Below are 14,579 nucleotides of genomic sequence, written 5' to 3' on the forward strand. Positions count from 1 at the left end.
CCGCCGCATCGTCTGCATCCTTTTTTTTTTACTCTTTAGTCGTGAGCCGGTCCTCGCCTGGGGGGGCCCTCCGGGGCCCATGTACGACAGTCCATCGATCTAACTACATGTGGGAGGGATAAGACAACAGTACTGCACCGGGCCCCGGAGATGCAGATTTTTTAAAAATCCCATCGAACTACGGCTAAAAGCCAGAGGTGGACCGGTTCAGAGTAAAAAAAATTTAAAAAAAAGCCTTGAAGGTGACCGCACGCAAGGAGGGAGTCGGGGATGGGAGACAGACGTCATCCTGACGGACCGGGCGGGAAATAAAAAGGAATATTTACTTCCTGTTTGTGTCGGGAGAGGTCGACTCATTTAGTGTGGATGTTAAGAAAACAATATTTTTTTAAATCCACCTCCGACACGCTGTCTGATATTTTGGCACCGAGTTGTAATCCTTAAGATTTCAGTCCTGTGGTTACCACGGTAACGTGTTCAGACCACGGCCCTATCAGTGGAGCTGGATGCTCTGCTTTGCTGGCAGTTTGCCACCGCCGGCCAGTTGTGGTATTGCAATTTAAAAAATAAAAAAATAAAAAATGCCCAAAATGCATTTTCCTGCAAGACCGCGACCTTCCTCGCGTGAAACAAACGTGTCCGCTGTCACGACTCGGTGTCATCTCGTGTGTTGAAAAAAAACACTTATTCAGTCATACTCAACAACTACAATGAAAAAAAACCAACTCCTGACTCCTTCTGCGATGATTTCATGGCACCAACTGGAGAGCTAAGCGGATCTTCAGCAGGTTTTCTGGATGGTATTTGCAGGCGGTGATGATGATGATGATGATGATGACGATGATGATGACGATGACGATGACGCTACCACCGCTGTGCTTCACTGTAGAGATCGCTGGAAACTTGGTTAAAATTTGCTCTAAATTCGTAACAAATCTAATAAAACTATGCTGAATTTCATGCTGCGTTGTCTCCTGTGAATCCGTGTGTGTGTGTGTGTGTGTGTGTGTGTGTGTGTGTGTGTGTGTGTGTGCACGCGCGTGTGTGTGTGAAGGCTGTTTGAATCCAGTGTTGAATTGGCCGCCACAAACAATAACAACGACTGCAGTAATACTGTGCGGAGGTAATTACAAAGTCCTACACAGTGACAGAAAATAAATCAGACCAGAAGTTGTATCAAAACTGGGCTTTTGATTTCACGAGGATCTTAAGGATCATAACTTCTTAACAATCGAGAAAAAAAAAAAAAAAAATAGGAAAAAGGTGCTTCGATTGCCTCCGACTGCGTCGCGTCCCCGACTACGCCCCCTTCTCCCCCCCCTTAACGTCTTTTTTTTTGTTTTGTCCCATTTCAACGTCTCCTCATTGTTCCTCAAGCGGTCTTTGGGTCTCCGTCCTCCATCTCCTCTTCCCGTTTCCCGTCCCGTCGGAAGGAGGAGGGAACAGGACGGGTCGCTGCATCTCATGGCAGAAGGGGGCTGGACATCATTATTTCGTATTTACACGGCCTCCTCCTGGGCGGAGAAGGGAGGGAGGGGGAGGATGAAGAGCGAGGACGGGACGGGACGGTCGATCTCGGTCACGGTTCAGAAATGTTTCTTTTCTCCTTTTTTTTTTGTTTTGTTTTTTTTTGTCGAGAGGCTCCTCATATCGATACTTCGTATTCACGAGTGTCCTGCTGGAAGCGACAGAGAGGCGGCGTTAGATAAGGACATCGAAGACACGGACAGCCGGCTGTTCGACGGAGCGCCTCAGAGGTTTAAAATGACGGGAACACTCACTCCTCCTGTCTCGTAGAGCGGGTTGTCAAACTCGGTCTCCACGGTGATCTGTCGGTACGGGTGGGGGTAGATCAGAGGCAGCCGGAGGTTGGAGTGATATCGGCACCTGACGGACACAAAAACAGTAAAAAAAAAAACCCACAAAAAACAACAACAACAACAAGGCGTTAAGACAGTTCAGAGATTCGACTTTCAGAAGCTGTTCTCTTAAAACAGAAAAATATTCTGCCTCCGATCTTCTGAAAAATAACCACCTCTTGACTTTTAAGGTTATTTAATGACAAATATTCCTTTTCAAAAGCTGTTTCTATCACAAAGCCGCGAGATAAAGATTTTGTATCCGTTTTTTAATTCACGACTCCATTTCTTATCGTGAGGAAGCTGGAAATTACAGATTTTCAATAGTAGAAGAAAAAAAACAAAACATGCGCATCACATCGTATTTACAGTTTCTTATTTCGCGAAGAAACTGAGCAAATATTCTTCGGTCCCTGCAGGAAATCGCAATCTTCCGATCACAATGATTTAAAGCAAATTCAGATCATCTCCGCACTATTCTTGGCGGTTTGCAATTTTGACAAAAATTCCTGCAATTTTTACGTCTAAAGGTTCGTGAATAGAAGTTCTGCTGAAAACTATTACGGCATAATGTAAAAAAAAAACTCACTTCATTTACAAAAACCTTTTTCCCTGACTTAGAAAGTTTTGCTCATTCCTGCAATTTTACCGCAATAAAAATGATCGAAAAATTGGCGAATTGCATCATCATGTTTGATTTAATAAATAAATAAATAAAAAAAAAATATTATGTTTTGATCAAACCAATTGCAGAAACTGTAAGGGCGCTACTAATAATGAAAAATGTAAACTTTTTGAGCCTATAAATTGCCATTCGTGACGACCGCTGTTGTTTAGCATTAAAAAAAAAAAAAAATCAAAAAAAAAAATCTATAATTGTAAATATAGATGTAGACCAGAAAAGTACGTCATCACGCACTTATTTTAATCTTATTTAAAAACAAAAACAAAAACAAAAAAATCCAGTCTAACGTTGGCTTCCATCCAATTCGCGTAAAGTGCGAATCAACCAAAGGCGCTCCCGGAAGGCGCGGCGTCTCACCGCGTGACGTAGACGTACGCCCCCCCGAGCAGCACCGACAGCAGCAGGACGAGGATGAAGATGGCCAGCGCGACGCTCCCGCCGTCCAGAGAGGAGACGGTCGGCAGCTCGGAGACTGGCAGACAGCACGCGACGTCCGGAGGACAAAGAAAATCGTTGAGAGTCTGAGTGGAGGTGGACGCTGCGGGTAATCAGATGGACAAACACAGCTGGAGGGACGGATGCACACGGTGGGGATGAGCTCGGCAGGCAGATGTTTTGCAGATGCGGGCAGGGCAGACGCGCACGCACGCACACGCACGCACGCGCACACACACACACACACACGTGAAGCGGGTTTTTTTTTTTTAAACTGGTTATTCCGGGTGATGGATTGTTTGAGGGTTTTTATTTTTGTCGAACTGTGCGGTCGCACCGACGGACACACACGGACTCACCTTCCAAAGCATGGTTGCCAAAGCAGTCATGGTTGGCTGCAAGACATCATTCTGTCAGTCAGTGGACATGAACATTAACATCACACTTTCCTGTGGAGCTTCTGGCCACGACACAGGGATCTTCTGGATTAAATGTTCGCTCATCTTCACTCTCCTTTCTGTCAACATCATTATCGAGCTCGCTAATTTAAAAAAAATAAAATATATATATATACTGAATAAATAGAAATCATTTTATTTTTTATTTTTATGTAAATGTGACAGGACTGACCAAAAAACATGGGATCAGTCGTAAAATACTATTTATTTGTAGAATTTATGTAGAATTTCATGTTTTTAATCAATTCATATGAATGATAACAACTTTATAACTTATTATTAATGGTGGGTTTTTTTTATTTATTTTTTTTAAGCAAAACTATGAAAGCTGTTGCTCCAGTTTGGCTGGCCACTTTTTCAGGATTTGTAATTTCCAAAAGTATTTTTTCAATGAAGAAATAAAACATCTAATAATCTAATAAATGAGGTGTTTCTTTACAGAACAACTCAGTAATCATTTAACTGGTCAGTTTGAGACGTTTATGGTTTATACGTGTTAAATTCACACTTCCAGGAAAGATAATGTCTCTTAAATCGGCTGTTTGTGTTTAAATTTTGTATCACATGTAAATTTGGTATCGAAGATAACGCAACCAAGGCGAGGCTTAACTTTGAGCTCTACATTTTTTTTTTGTTCGACAAACGTTTGGAGAATTTTATGATGCAATGTTCTACGAGTGTCGAAGTTGGAAGGTTTTCTTTGGTTCCCAAAATATTATTTTTCTAAAAACATTTCAAATAATTTCGTGTTTAATAATCTTAAAATGTTTTCAGTCGCCAGTTTCCTTTAAGGTTCCCAGAATGTTTTTATTTACACCGATAATGAAAACAAACAAATGTTTTGTTGTGAGATTTTGAATGTTTTTAACTAAAAAAATATTCTGGGAACAAAAGAACAACAACTAATTGTCACGTAAACAGTACAAGAACATCATTTCTAAAAAAAAAGTTTATTTGTTTTATAAATGATTTATATTTATAAAAAAAAAAGCACCTAATGAAGATATCTAGTATTAAAAAAAAAGATATATATATCTAGTATGGAACAGCGTAATACTAATCTGACTACAAATATATCAAAAAATCTTTATTATGGCACAAAATATTGAGGAGGTCCTTCAATGTTGCCATTTGCGTCCCAGTTGAATCTTGAGTGTTTTAACACCTAAACGTAGAGCTGACCCGCTGAGCTGGGGAGGGGGGGTTTCCAAAGAGGGCGGGGGTGGGGGTGGGGAGTTCGGGTTCAACTAACCGTCAGCTGCATGCACGGGGGCTCGATCCGTCTGCATAAACAAGCAGGGGGCTAACAAGTCTGTGAACGACACTGCATGCATAAATTCAAAAGGGAGAGAGAAGAAGGGAGCATTTCATTCCACAGACAGCAGACTGTGCAAAAGTTTCCGGCAGAGCTCGAAGTGAAATGAGGATTCTTTCAAAGTGAGGTTAAAATGACGAGGTCAAAGTTCGGCGTGAGCAGCACCGAGTCCGCAGGTGAATCGGATCTGTTTCCCTCGAGGTCCAAGCCTCATTTCCCAGCATGCCCTCTCTCCTTTGCAACCGTAAGGACGAATGAAACAAATTAAATAAGTGCTGACGACTGGCAGAAATTATAGTTATTTTTGATAAAACAAGCAGTTTTGACTTATTAACGACAAATTCAGAAGAGGCTGTGACTCGAAACCATAAATGTACAAGGTGGGAAGGTGAAATATGTACACGAGTCACACTTCTAATGGTGGCCAAAAAAACAAAACAAAAAAGTGCTAAAAGCCAACACGGCATCCGGAGCTGTTGACGTCACAGACGTGAGCCCCAATTACACTTAAAAAGAAAATTGATATAAACGGTATTGTAACGTTATTAAGAACCAGACACAGCGATAAGAAGAACAAATCTAACCAGCCGGTCCCCTAAGTACGTTAAAATGAGATCCAGAGCTGAGACGCAGCTGTAGAAATCTGACTGGAATTACATTTCAAACCTCCAAATGTGGTTTAGGTCTGATTTTCATGTTTTGTTTTGTTTTTTGTTTTTTTACTGTCCAGAAAACTTTAGAAATCCTTCAGATACAATCTGGATACGACGAGAAGCAGATGCTGGCTGGCAGTCTGAACCAGACCCATGTGATGCAGCCTGAATCCATCTGCTGGCAGGACCCCTTGTGTTCTACATAACCTCCATCTGGATGTTTGGACTCGAGGATGAATTCGAGATGCCTTCCTGACGGGTGTTTTTTTTATTTTGGTGGATGAGAATCTAAAAAGCCTTAAAACTTTTGCACAACGCCGCACATTAAAATAAAAAAACAAAAAATAAAAAATAAAGCAATCCTGCACAAGTCTCACCCCTGCAGAGAGGCAGCGGGCCGCTCCAGAACGACGGGTTTCCGAGGATGCACTTGATGGCGACCTCCCCGATGAGCTCGTAACCTTGGTAACAGACGAAGGTGAGGGACTCGCCGGGCAGGTAGAGCCTCTTGGACAGGATCTGGTAGCCGTTGTCAGGGAGACCGGGGTTCTCGCAGGAAACCGACTCCTCGGCTGCGCGGGGGGGGGGGAAGGGGGGGGGGGGGAAGAAGGTCGAGTTTCCTCAGAACAAATCGGAGCTTCTTTTTTTTTTTTCTGCGTCACAGCTCGACTGACAGATCTGACAGGCTCCGGCTGAGGTGACATGACTCACGGATAATCTCCACCCCCTCCTGCAGGTGGCTGAGGGCTGATTGGTACGCCGCATTAGCATTCTCATTTACATATCAAACAACTTCACACAGACATTAATAACCCTGAACACACACACACGCACACACACACACACACACACACACACACACACACACACACACACACCGCGCGCGCACATTTCGTCAGTGGAGAGAGATGAAATGCGCGAGATGAAGCGCCGTCTCTGGCACGCTGTGATCTGTGTTAAAGGGAGCGCGCCAAGAAATCACACAAACCCACTCATGTAAGATCTCACGGCAACAGGGGGCGGGAGGGGGAGGAGGAGAGGCTCTCATCTTCAGTTAGCTGCTGTCTGTCCCGGTGACGGGCTGCTGCTGAAAAATCACCGCGTTACCGGTATATAAAAAATTTAAAAAAAAAGAATAAATAAAAAAAAAAAGCCCACGACTCTGATGAATTAACTCGCGGCTCATAAAAAACAAAATAAAACAAGACACTCACACACGCAGTGAGGGAGGCGAGACGTCCACACCGGCGTCCCCGGCTCGCGGCCGTAGCAGGTGATGGTGGCGCCGCCCTGCAGGATGAAGCCGGCGTTGCAGCTGTACTGGATGGTGGTCCCCACCAGGAGTTTGGGGTCCGACAGGGACCTGGTGGAGTGCTCCACGTGGCCGGGGTCGGAGCAGTACATGACTGAGAGACAAACGCGACACCCGGACGGAGAGTTAGCATTTTATACACAGAGGTTTGTCTCTTTTTTTTTTTTTTTTTTTTTGGTGATCGTCGCGAACAAATATTTTTGGGATGTTGCGGCGGACTTTCTCAAAAGTTGCGATGTTATTAGTTTTAAGCGAGGAACTTGCAAGTTGACTTTTCTTTTTTTTTTTAAAGCATTAAACATGTAATTACTTACTTTGATAATAATTCATCATGCTGCTTCGCTGTTTTGTGTTTTGATGATGAGAACGTGTAATAAAACGCTGCCGGACGTCACTCCGCATACCAGCTTATTTTACTCTAAAATACGTATTTGTACTCATTTTACATCTTCACTGCAGGAATTTTACTTCCAAAACTACACTTCTTTTTTTTTTTTTAACCCCCTGAACTCCACAACCCGCCAGCAGGTTAGAAGGTCGGGACAATTACAGTCATTTTCATAGCTAGAAACGACGACGATAAAGAATTACGTAAGAAAACAAATATACAGTGTTGTGTTTTCAAATTAATGACACTCCTTCAACTAATTATATACCCCCAACGCAAAAGAAATCTGACCTTTAAATAGACTTTATAACCTTTAATTAGCCTATTTCTCATTTAAAATGTGTCCGAAAAAAGGCTTACAGAAACTGCTCAGAGGATGAAGTCAAGGATCTGAAAAGTTATGTAAATTATATCACTAATTGTAATATTTTAACTCTTTTTTAAAAAAATTTTTTATCCCAAATACAGAGCCAACATTTCTTTCACTTTTTAATTCAGTTGCATTTATTATATTATTGGTTTTAATTGGATATATTTGTGTCTTATGTTGCAGTTTATTCTGTTTATGTCTTTATGTATTTTGTATTTTATTAAAGTTTCTCTTTGCTGGCTTTTTCTAACTCGAAAAAGAAACCAACTTTAGTTTCTGAGATAGTTCGTAATTAAGTGTCTGGTCGAGTGCTAATCTGGACTGGAAAGGTCGGGTCATCAGCTATTAAAATTAAATCTGCGGGGACCATGAAAACTTTAATGTAGTGAATTAAAGCTGGACACAGATAAGAAGTGGTTCTGGAAAATACAGACAGAAGTTATAAATCAGAGAAGAACTGACTCTTTTCACAGAAGGGCGGCTGGGAGCTCCAGGAGAGGTCCAGCTGACAGGTGAGGGTCTCCCGTCCCACCAGGTCGTAGCCGGGGTCGCACTGGTACGTGATCCGGGCCCCTCGCACCAGCGCCACGTGGGACGTGGTCTTCCAGCCGTTCTGGATCTCGGGCAGGTCTGGACACGAGTCGTTTCGGGACACCTCTGGGAAAAGGAAGAAAATAAATTTTAAAAAAAAGGTTGACGAACGGCACGACGAGCTGACGGTGACACGATGCTGGCGCCGATCTCCGCAGGCGGGAACACCGACGGGCTTCATCCGTGTTGGACCGTCTTCAGATGTCCTCGTCCGCTTTGTTTGTTTTTAATTCCGACTCCCACTGAAACCTCCGTCCTGAATTAAAACGAGTACAAACTGTCTTGTTTTTTTGAGTTGACAAATTAATCTGAATTTAAGTGTCATTTCCAGTCTGGTTGAAGACGGAAATCAGCTGAAATACAGAAAAGTGGCCGATTTTTTTTGTGCTGCTTTTGGAGGTTTTAATTAAAAAAAATTTTAAGAAAGCAACGACGAATAACATTTGACAGGTGAGAAGTGAAGCAGCAAGTTCGGCATTTGGTGTTGCTAATTTGGAGCCAGAAGTGACCATATTTGGACGAGCTGGGGGGGGGGGGGAGCTAGTGGTGGATCTGACTCAACCTGATTGGTAACCCCGAGGACTCTAAGCCCCGCCCACCTATCGCGTAAACCTGACTGCACCACGAGGCCCGTTTCAGCCCCCCGTAGGTCGTTGCTTGGTCGGAGTGTGCAGACGATCAATGGTGGTGGTAACCATGGTGACAGGATGAGAAAGATCCTCAGCGAATTTACACAAGTAATGAACCCGTGTGTGTACAGGCTACTTCATATTAAAGTATTGATCAGGCTACAGACCTCACACACTCACACTCACACACACACACACACACACTCACACACACACGCACACACCAGCAAAACCCCGAAGACACACACACACGGGCCGAGAAGCAGCAGAAGGCTCAGAGCAAAACAAAAATCAAGAATCAAGAATCGAACTCTTGGACTTATCAGCGTTAAAAAAAAAAAAAAAAAAAAAAAAAAAAAAAAAGTGCGGCTGCCGTGTTATCTCCTCACTCTTAAAAATCAATGGAGCTTCAGGATTTAGAGCAACGAGTCAAATTTAATCAAGTCCGCCGCCCGGACAGAAGAAAAAAAACCCCTGCTCTGCACATCGATCTGCTGTTAACAAGACAAAACATCCACAGCTACACTACTTCCTGTCGTCCGTAATGAAGCACGACGGCGCTTTGAGATTAAACGTCCAGGTCGGATCCATCCGTCCGGCAGACACGGCTGTATTTTACACGACTGAGCAGGCAGCACGAGGAGGGTCGCCATGGTTACTGGAGTTCATCCTCCGGGGGCCATCGGACATCAATGCTTACGTGCTAGTATTTATCAGGTCATGTTCACAGACTGCATATAAAAGTTTTCGTCGCTTCCGGGTCAGAAAAATGAGGCCGATGCAGAAGTGCCTTCAGCTGCAATACCACCGAGTGCCACCAGAGGTTGGCTCCAAAAAAAAACCTCTGGCTCCATAGACTCCCATTCAACTTCTCACATTAAGTCAATAAAATGTCTTCACCAGTTATCGTTCGCTAAAGTCACTCCTTCTTATTAGTTTTCTAATAGACGTGTTTTTGTTTTTTTTTTGGGGTGGGGGGAGCGTGCCTGTTTGATTGACAGGTCTGCGGTGCAGTCAGGTCACAGCTATCGGTGGGCGGGACGCAGTATCGTCGGGTTTCCAATCAGATCGAGTCAGATCCACCGCTAGCTCCTCCCCGAGCTCGTCCAAATATGGTCACTTCCTGCTCCAAAAAAAACCAACAAAAAAAACCAAGATGGTCACAGCTGAAATGTCAGACTGGACGGCCGTTCATAGACGTTGCAGATGTTTGACCATGAACCTTAAATCATTTCTGACAAAATAAATGAAACCGGATGGAAATCGGATCACCGGAGCCATGACAGCTAATCCATTGGGACCATAGACATCGACACCAGCTTCCACATCACCACAGCTACAGGGGAGAAAAAAATAAATAAAGATCACCAATAAAGTCGATGCGATTCCCCCTCTGGGGATAATGAATGTGAATGTGAATTATTGGGGATAATGAATGTGAAAGCCCATTCAGCCAACAGCTGCTGAAGCATTTCAGTCTTATTGGAAGCAATGAGTCACGTCAACGTAAAACATTTAGCTTAGCTTTAGCATAATTCAAGTCCCATAAAATCCGGGCAACGTTGTTTGGATTTTGGTGAGTTGGTGAAATGGGATCTTGTTGTCGGGGGGGGGGAATCGCTTTAAAAAAATGGAAAAAAAAAAAAAAAAAAGCCCGTGAAGAAACAAGAGCGCAATGTCCACATAAAGACTGAAGGGGTGGGTATTTATATTTTAATCCCGTCTTTCTTTAAAGCAGAGATCTGAATGAGCAGCAGTGAGCAGTTTGTCTCTCAGGTGAGGTTCTTGTTAAAGAACGCCTTCAGACAGGACTCAGGGCTGAAAAACGGTTTTAAAAAAAAAAAAATCAACCATTAAAACCTTTTATTCCTGTGAAGACGGCAGAATTCAACATCAGAAATCTTTAATAGAATCTATCTATTTATCTTTCTTTTAAAATCCCTCTTTGAAACCTTTTTTTTTTTTTTTAATCTGGGAGCCTTTTTCAATTTTATTTCTTTATTATTCATAGCTTTTATTTTCTTGAATTTATTTCATCTGTTTTAAATCTAATTATCGTCTAATATGTCTGTTTATGTATGTGAAGCTTTTTGCAACGCTGGTTCTGAAAAAAAAAAAGGCGGCCTATAAATAAAGATTATTACGATGTGATCCGTGGCGTATAATTGGTATATATTCGGGGGATAATTTTTCACCTCGCTGGCGCTCCGAAATACGACTGCAGCTGCATCAGATCAGCTGGTCGCTTTGTGACCTTCACGTTTTGTTGTTGTTGTTGTTTTCCTTCTTCTCTCCATTCACACATTACACGTTTTGCTGCTCGGCGGATTTGAAACGTCTCGACAAAAGAAAAACCGTCATCCAGCCGAAAACACAGAACATTAATAAAATTAATGATGTTTAAAGACGCACACGCACCAAAAAGAAAATCACTCGAGTCGAGATAAATAAGCCGCCTCCTCCTCCTCCTCTTCCTCCTCTCCTCCTCCTCCTCCCGGGACCGGACGTTTGCATATGTTGATGATTGATCGGCCGGCGTACAGTATTGCATTACACTGTACAATATAATAGGCCTGCAGGGATTTTGTAAGTAGAAGTTCCCGGATCAATTATTCATCCTCTATCGACTCGGTTCCTCTCCTCCCTGCAGCCCGAGTGTGTGTGTGTGGTGTGTGAGTGTGTGTGTGGGGTGGGTAATAAATTCTCAGCACAAACACACACACACACACACACACACACACACACACACACACACACACACACACATACAATCAAAGAGAGTAGTATTCCTGCTGTGTCTACTTGATTTACTCCTCCGGGGGGGGGAAACGTGTGCGAGTTTGTGGTGACAAGTAAATTGGACGACGTGTGTCTCGTTTAAATTGGTGTCAGGTGTTGGAGAGACGGGAAGCTCTGCAGATTACGGCGCGTAAAAAAAAAGACGGGAGCGAGCTCGTTTGGCCGCTCGGGAAACTCGGGTGCTCGTCTCCGCGTGTGTGTGTGTGTGTGTGTGTGTGTGTGTGTGTGTGTGCGTGCGTGTGTGTCTGTGTGTGTTTTAGGCCACGGCAGCGAGATGGTGAAACAAATAGGATGTGATGGAACAAGGGCAGAGGGAAATGAAAAGGAGAGGCTGATAAAGATGAGAGGAAGAGGAGGAGGAGGAGGAGAGAGAGAGAGACGGGCCGAATAAAAAAATTTTTTTTTAAAAAATGAATGGAAAAAAAAAAAGTGAATGAACGTTAACGTCTCGACATCTATTCAGAGAATAATTCTGATGTTATTCCACTTTTTTTTTTTTTTTTTTTTTTTTTTTTGCTTATCGTCAACAAATCCGATTAAAAAGATCAAAACCAACAATGTGTTAAAACCAGGTCGTAAAATACGCAGTTTTATTTGAAAAGAAAAATAAAGGCCTCGGTAGTTTACTGAACGGGAGGATGTTTTAAAAAAAAAAAAAAAAAAGGGGGAAGGTGGAAAAATCAAGCAGCAACCAAGAGTTGGCTTGTGAACTGAACTGTCATTATGAAGCCACGAGTTCGGTCTTTTTGGTCGTCGCCATCTTGCTTTGTACGGAGCTTCCGCACCATTTTTCCAGATCCGGAAGCTGCGTCCGCGTTCACACACAGCCCCGCGGTTTCGCCAACTTCGGGATTTCGACTGTCGCGCCCTCACCGATGTAGTTGATGATGAAGCCCTCGCCCTTGCCGAAGACGAGCCCGGCCGGGTCGGAGTGGAAGGTCACGGTGAGGTCGGGCGTGGTGGACGAGAGCTTGAAGGGGCTGCTGCCTCCGACGTAGCGCCCCAGGATGCGAGTGGTGACCTCGTCGCCGTCCGTGATGGTCAGCATGTCGCTGTCGCTGATGTTCAGTCTGAGGACGGAGACGGAACAGGAGTGTGACCGCGGTGTCGCGGCGACTCAGCGCGCGCTGCGGCCGCGCTTTTGCCCAGCCTGACTGAGTGGGAGACGGGGCGACCCCGGAGGCCAAACGCTGCCCCGTGTCTACATCATGTAGAAAACTGAGTTTCGCTTAGCTCAGCATAAAGACTGGAAGCAGAGGGGAAAACTGTTCGCCCAACTGCTGTGAATCCCGACTAAAGATCGACATTTTAAATAAAAAAAAAATTAGGGACCCTGCTTCAAATGAGAATATATTTTTCAGGAAAAAAAAACAAAAAACAATTTCTCCGTTTTAACATTTTATACGCTGTCTTCGGTCTATTTTCAATTAAATATGGGTTTACGGGATTCATCATCACATTCTGTTTTTATTTACATTTTCCACAGCGTCCCAACTTTGTTCAATCAAAGCATGATTTATTAGAAATTAAAATGATAATAATGTAGTAACAATGAAATTTATTCCACTTAATGTTCTTTTGTCTTGCGTTTTTGTCTTGGAAATGTTGCTTTTGGATTTATGGATGTTGATCTTTTTTTCGATGAGTTTCGGAGGTGGTTATGTATTTTCAGGAAGTGTACGTCACGCTGAATTTGGAAAATACTGTTCGCAGCCGCACTTTTCATTCATTTTTACAACAAAATATTTGGTCTTTTTCTGCAGCTGATTTTCTCATTTATTACCTCAATTATTTCAGGCTGAAGATTACACACTGAAGATTTGTATTTATTTTTTTTAACAGCATTTACTTTGCAGCACTCGTCACCAGTTTTTGTCTCATTTATCTGCCAACAAAAAGCACGGGACACCGGAGGGAGTTGAAAGATGCGAATAAACCGGCTCGCGTTCGGATTTAATATTCCTCATCCGCAGCCGAGAGTTGTGAAGCGCGGTCCGGCCGCAGAATCGCGATGAGGGCGAACGTATCAACAGACAGCGGCGGTCTCATCGGCATGCTCTCTCATGTTGTCGGCCCTTTTTTTTTTTTTTTTTATTTAAATGTCCTGGTGCGATGCAGGAAAAGAGAAATATCAATAGGAACGTCCACACGGGGAGCCGGGGCCGCTCGCTGGGCCTCGCAGCCCTCCGCATACATTTTTAATGACAGCGTTTGGGTCTTTCGGTCAGAGCAAACTTCGGATCCAGGCAGAAGTTTTGATGTGTGTGTGTGTGTGTGTGTGTGTGTGTGTGTGTGTGTGTGTGTGTGTGTGTGTGTGTGTGTGTGTGTGTGTGTGCGTGCGTTGCTCTCACAGTTGCACATCCAGCAGCACCCGCTTGTCCTCGCCGACGTGTATCCTCCAGCTGCAGTCCTCCCCCTCTCCGTACCACTCGGGCCAGTTGGGAGACCAGGATCACTCCTCCGGGACCGGTCAGGTCTCCCTCCGCACTGAGCTGCACCGCCACAGGACCGGGACACGGTTAAAAGAACCCGGCACCGAGTTCGAAATATGAAGACGATTCAGAACCGTTTTTTTTTTTTTTTTTTTTTTTACCTTTGCATAGCGGCTCGGTGTCGTTCCAGTACGGATCCCTGGCGCTGATGCACTCGATGACGGGCGGGCCTTGTTCTAAGGCGTGGCCCGGGTCACAGGTGAACTGGACCACGGCTCCGACGCCGTACAGCTGGTCGGAGGTGGTGAAGTTTCCGTTCTGGAGGTACGGCTCGTAGCAGTGGCCTCGCTCGAACGCTGCAGCAGGAGAAAGAAGACGAAACTTGTGTTATTAGGAGAGGAGAGGAGAGGAGAGGAGAGGAGAGGAGAGGAGAGGAGAGGAGAGGAGAAGAAACAAGAGGAGAGGAGAGGAGAGGAGAGGAGAGGAGAGGAAACAAGAGGAGGAGGAGAGGAGAGGAGGAGGAGAGGAGAGGAGAGGAGAGGAGAGGAGGGAAGGAGAGGAGAGGAGAGGAGAGGAGAGGAGAGGAGAGAAGGAGAGGAAGGAAAGGAAAGGAGAGGAGAGGAAAAAAGAAGAGAGGAAAGGAAAGGAAAGGA

General features: G+C 44.1%; 1 protein-coding gene across 1 annotated transcript in view; it reads right to left on the reverse strand.

The window, feature by feature from the left end:
- Nucleotides 1-222: 222 nt before the first annotated feature.
- The window catches only part of LOC138204846 (seizure 6-like protein), a 46,123-nt gene continuing 31,766 nt past the window's right edge, over nt 223-14,579 (reverse strand). The window contains 12 exon segments of the mRNA XM_069160404.1: nt 223-1,678; nt 1,782-1,887; nt 2,902-3,082; nt 3,339-3,374; nt 5,783-5,977; nt 6,620-6,811; nt 7,938-8,132; nt 12,368-12,564; nt 13,846-13,940; nt 13,942-13,974; nt 13,976-13,986; nt 14,088-14,307. Coding sequence (XP_069016505.1) covers nt 1,646-1,678; nt 1,782-1,887; nt 2,902-3,082; nt 3,339-3,374; nt 5,783-5,977; nt 6,620-6,811; nt 7,938-8,132; nt 12,368-12,564; nt 13,846-13,940; nt 13,942-13,974; nt 13,976-13,986; nt 14,088-14,307 — 1,494 coding nt within the window. The 3' untranslated portion in view covers nt 223-1,645.

The sequence above is a fragment of the Embiotoca jacksoni genome, unplaced genomic scaffold, assembly GCF_022577435.1.
Source record: "Embiotoca jacksoni isolate LCO1_2020_lvr unplaced genomic scaffold, fEmbJac1.0.p SCAF_10, whole genome shotgun sequence".
In the NCBI taxonomy this organism is placed as follows: domain Eukaryota; kingdom Metazoa; phylum Chordata; class Actinopteri; family Embiotocidae; genus Embiotoca; species Embiotoca jacksoni.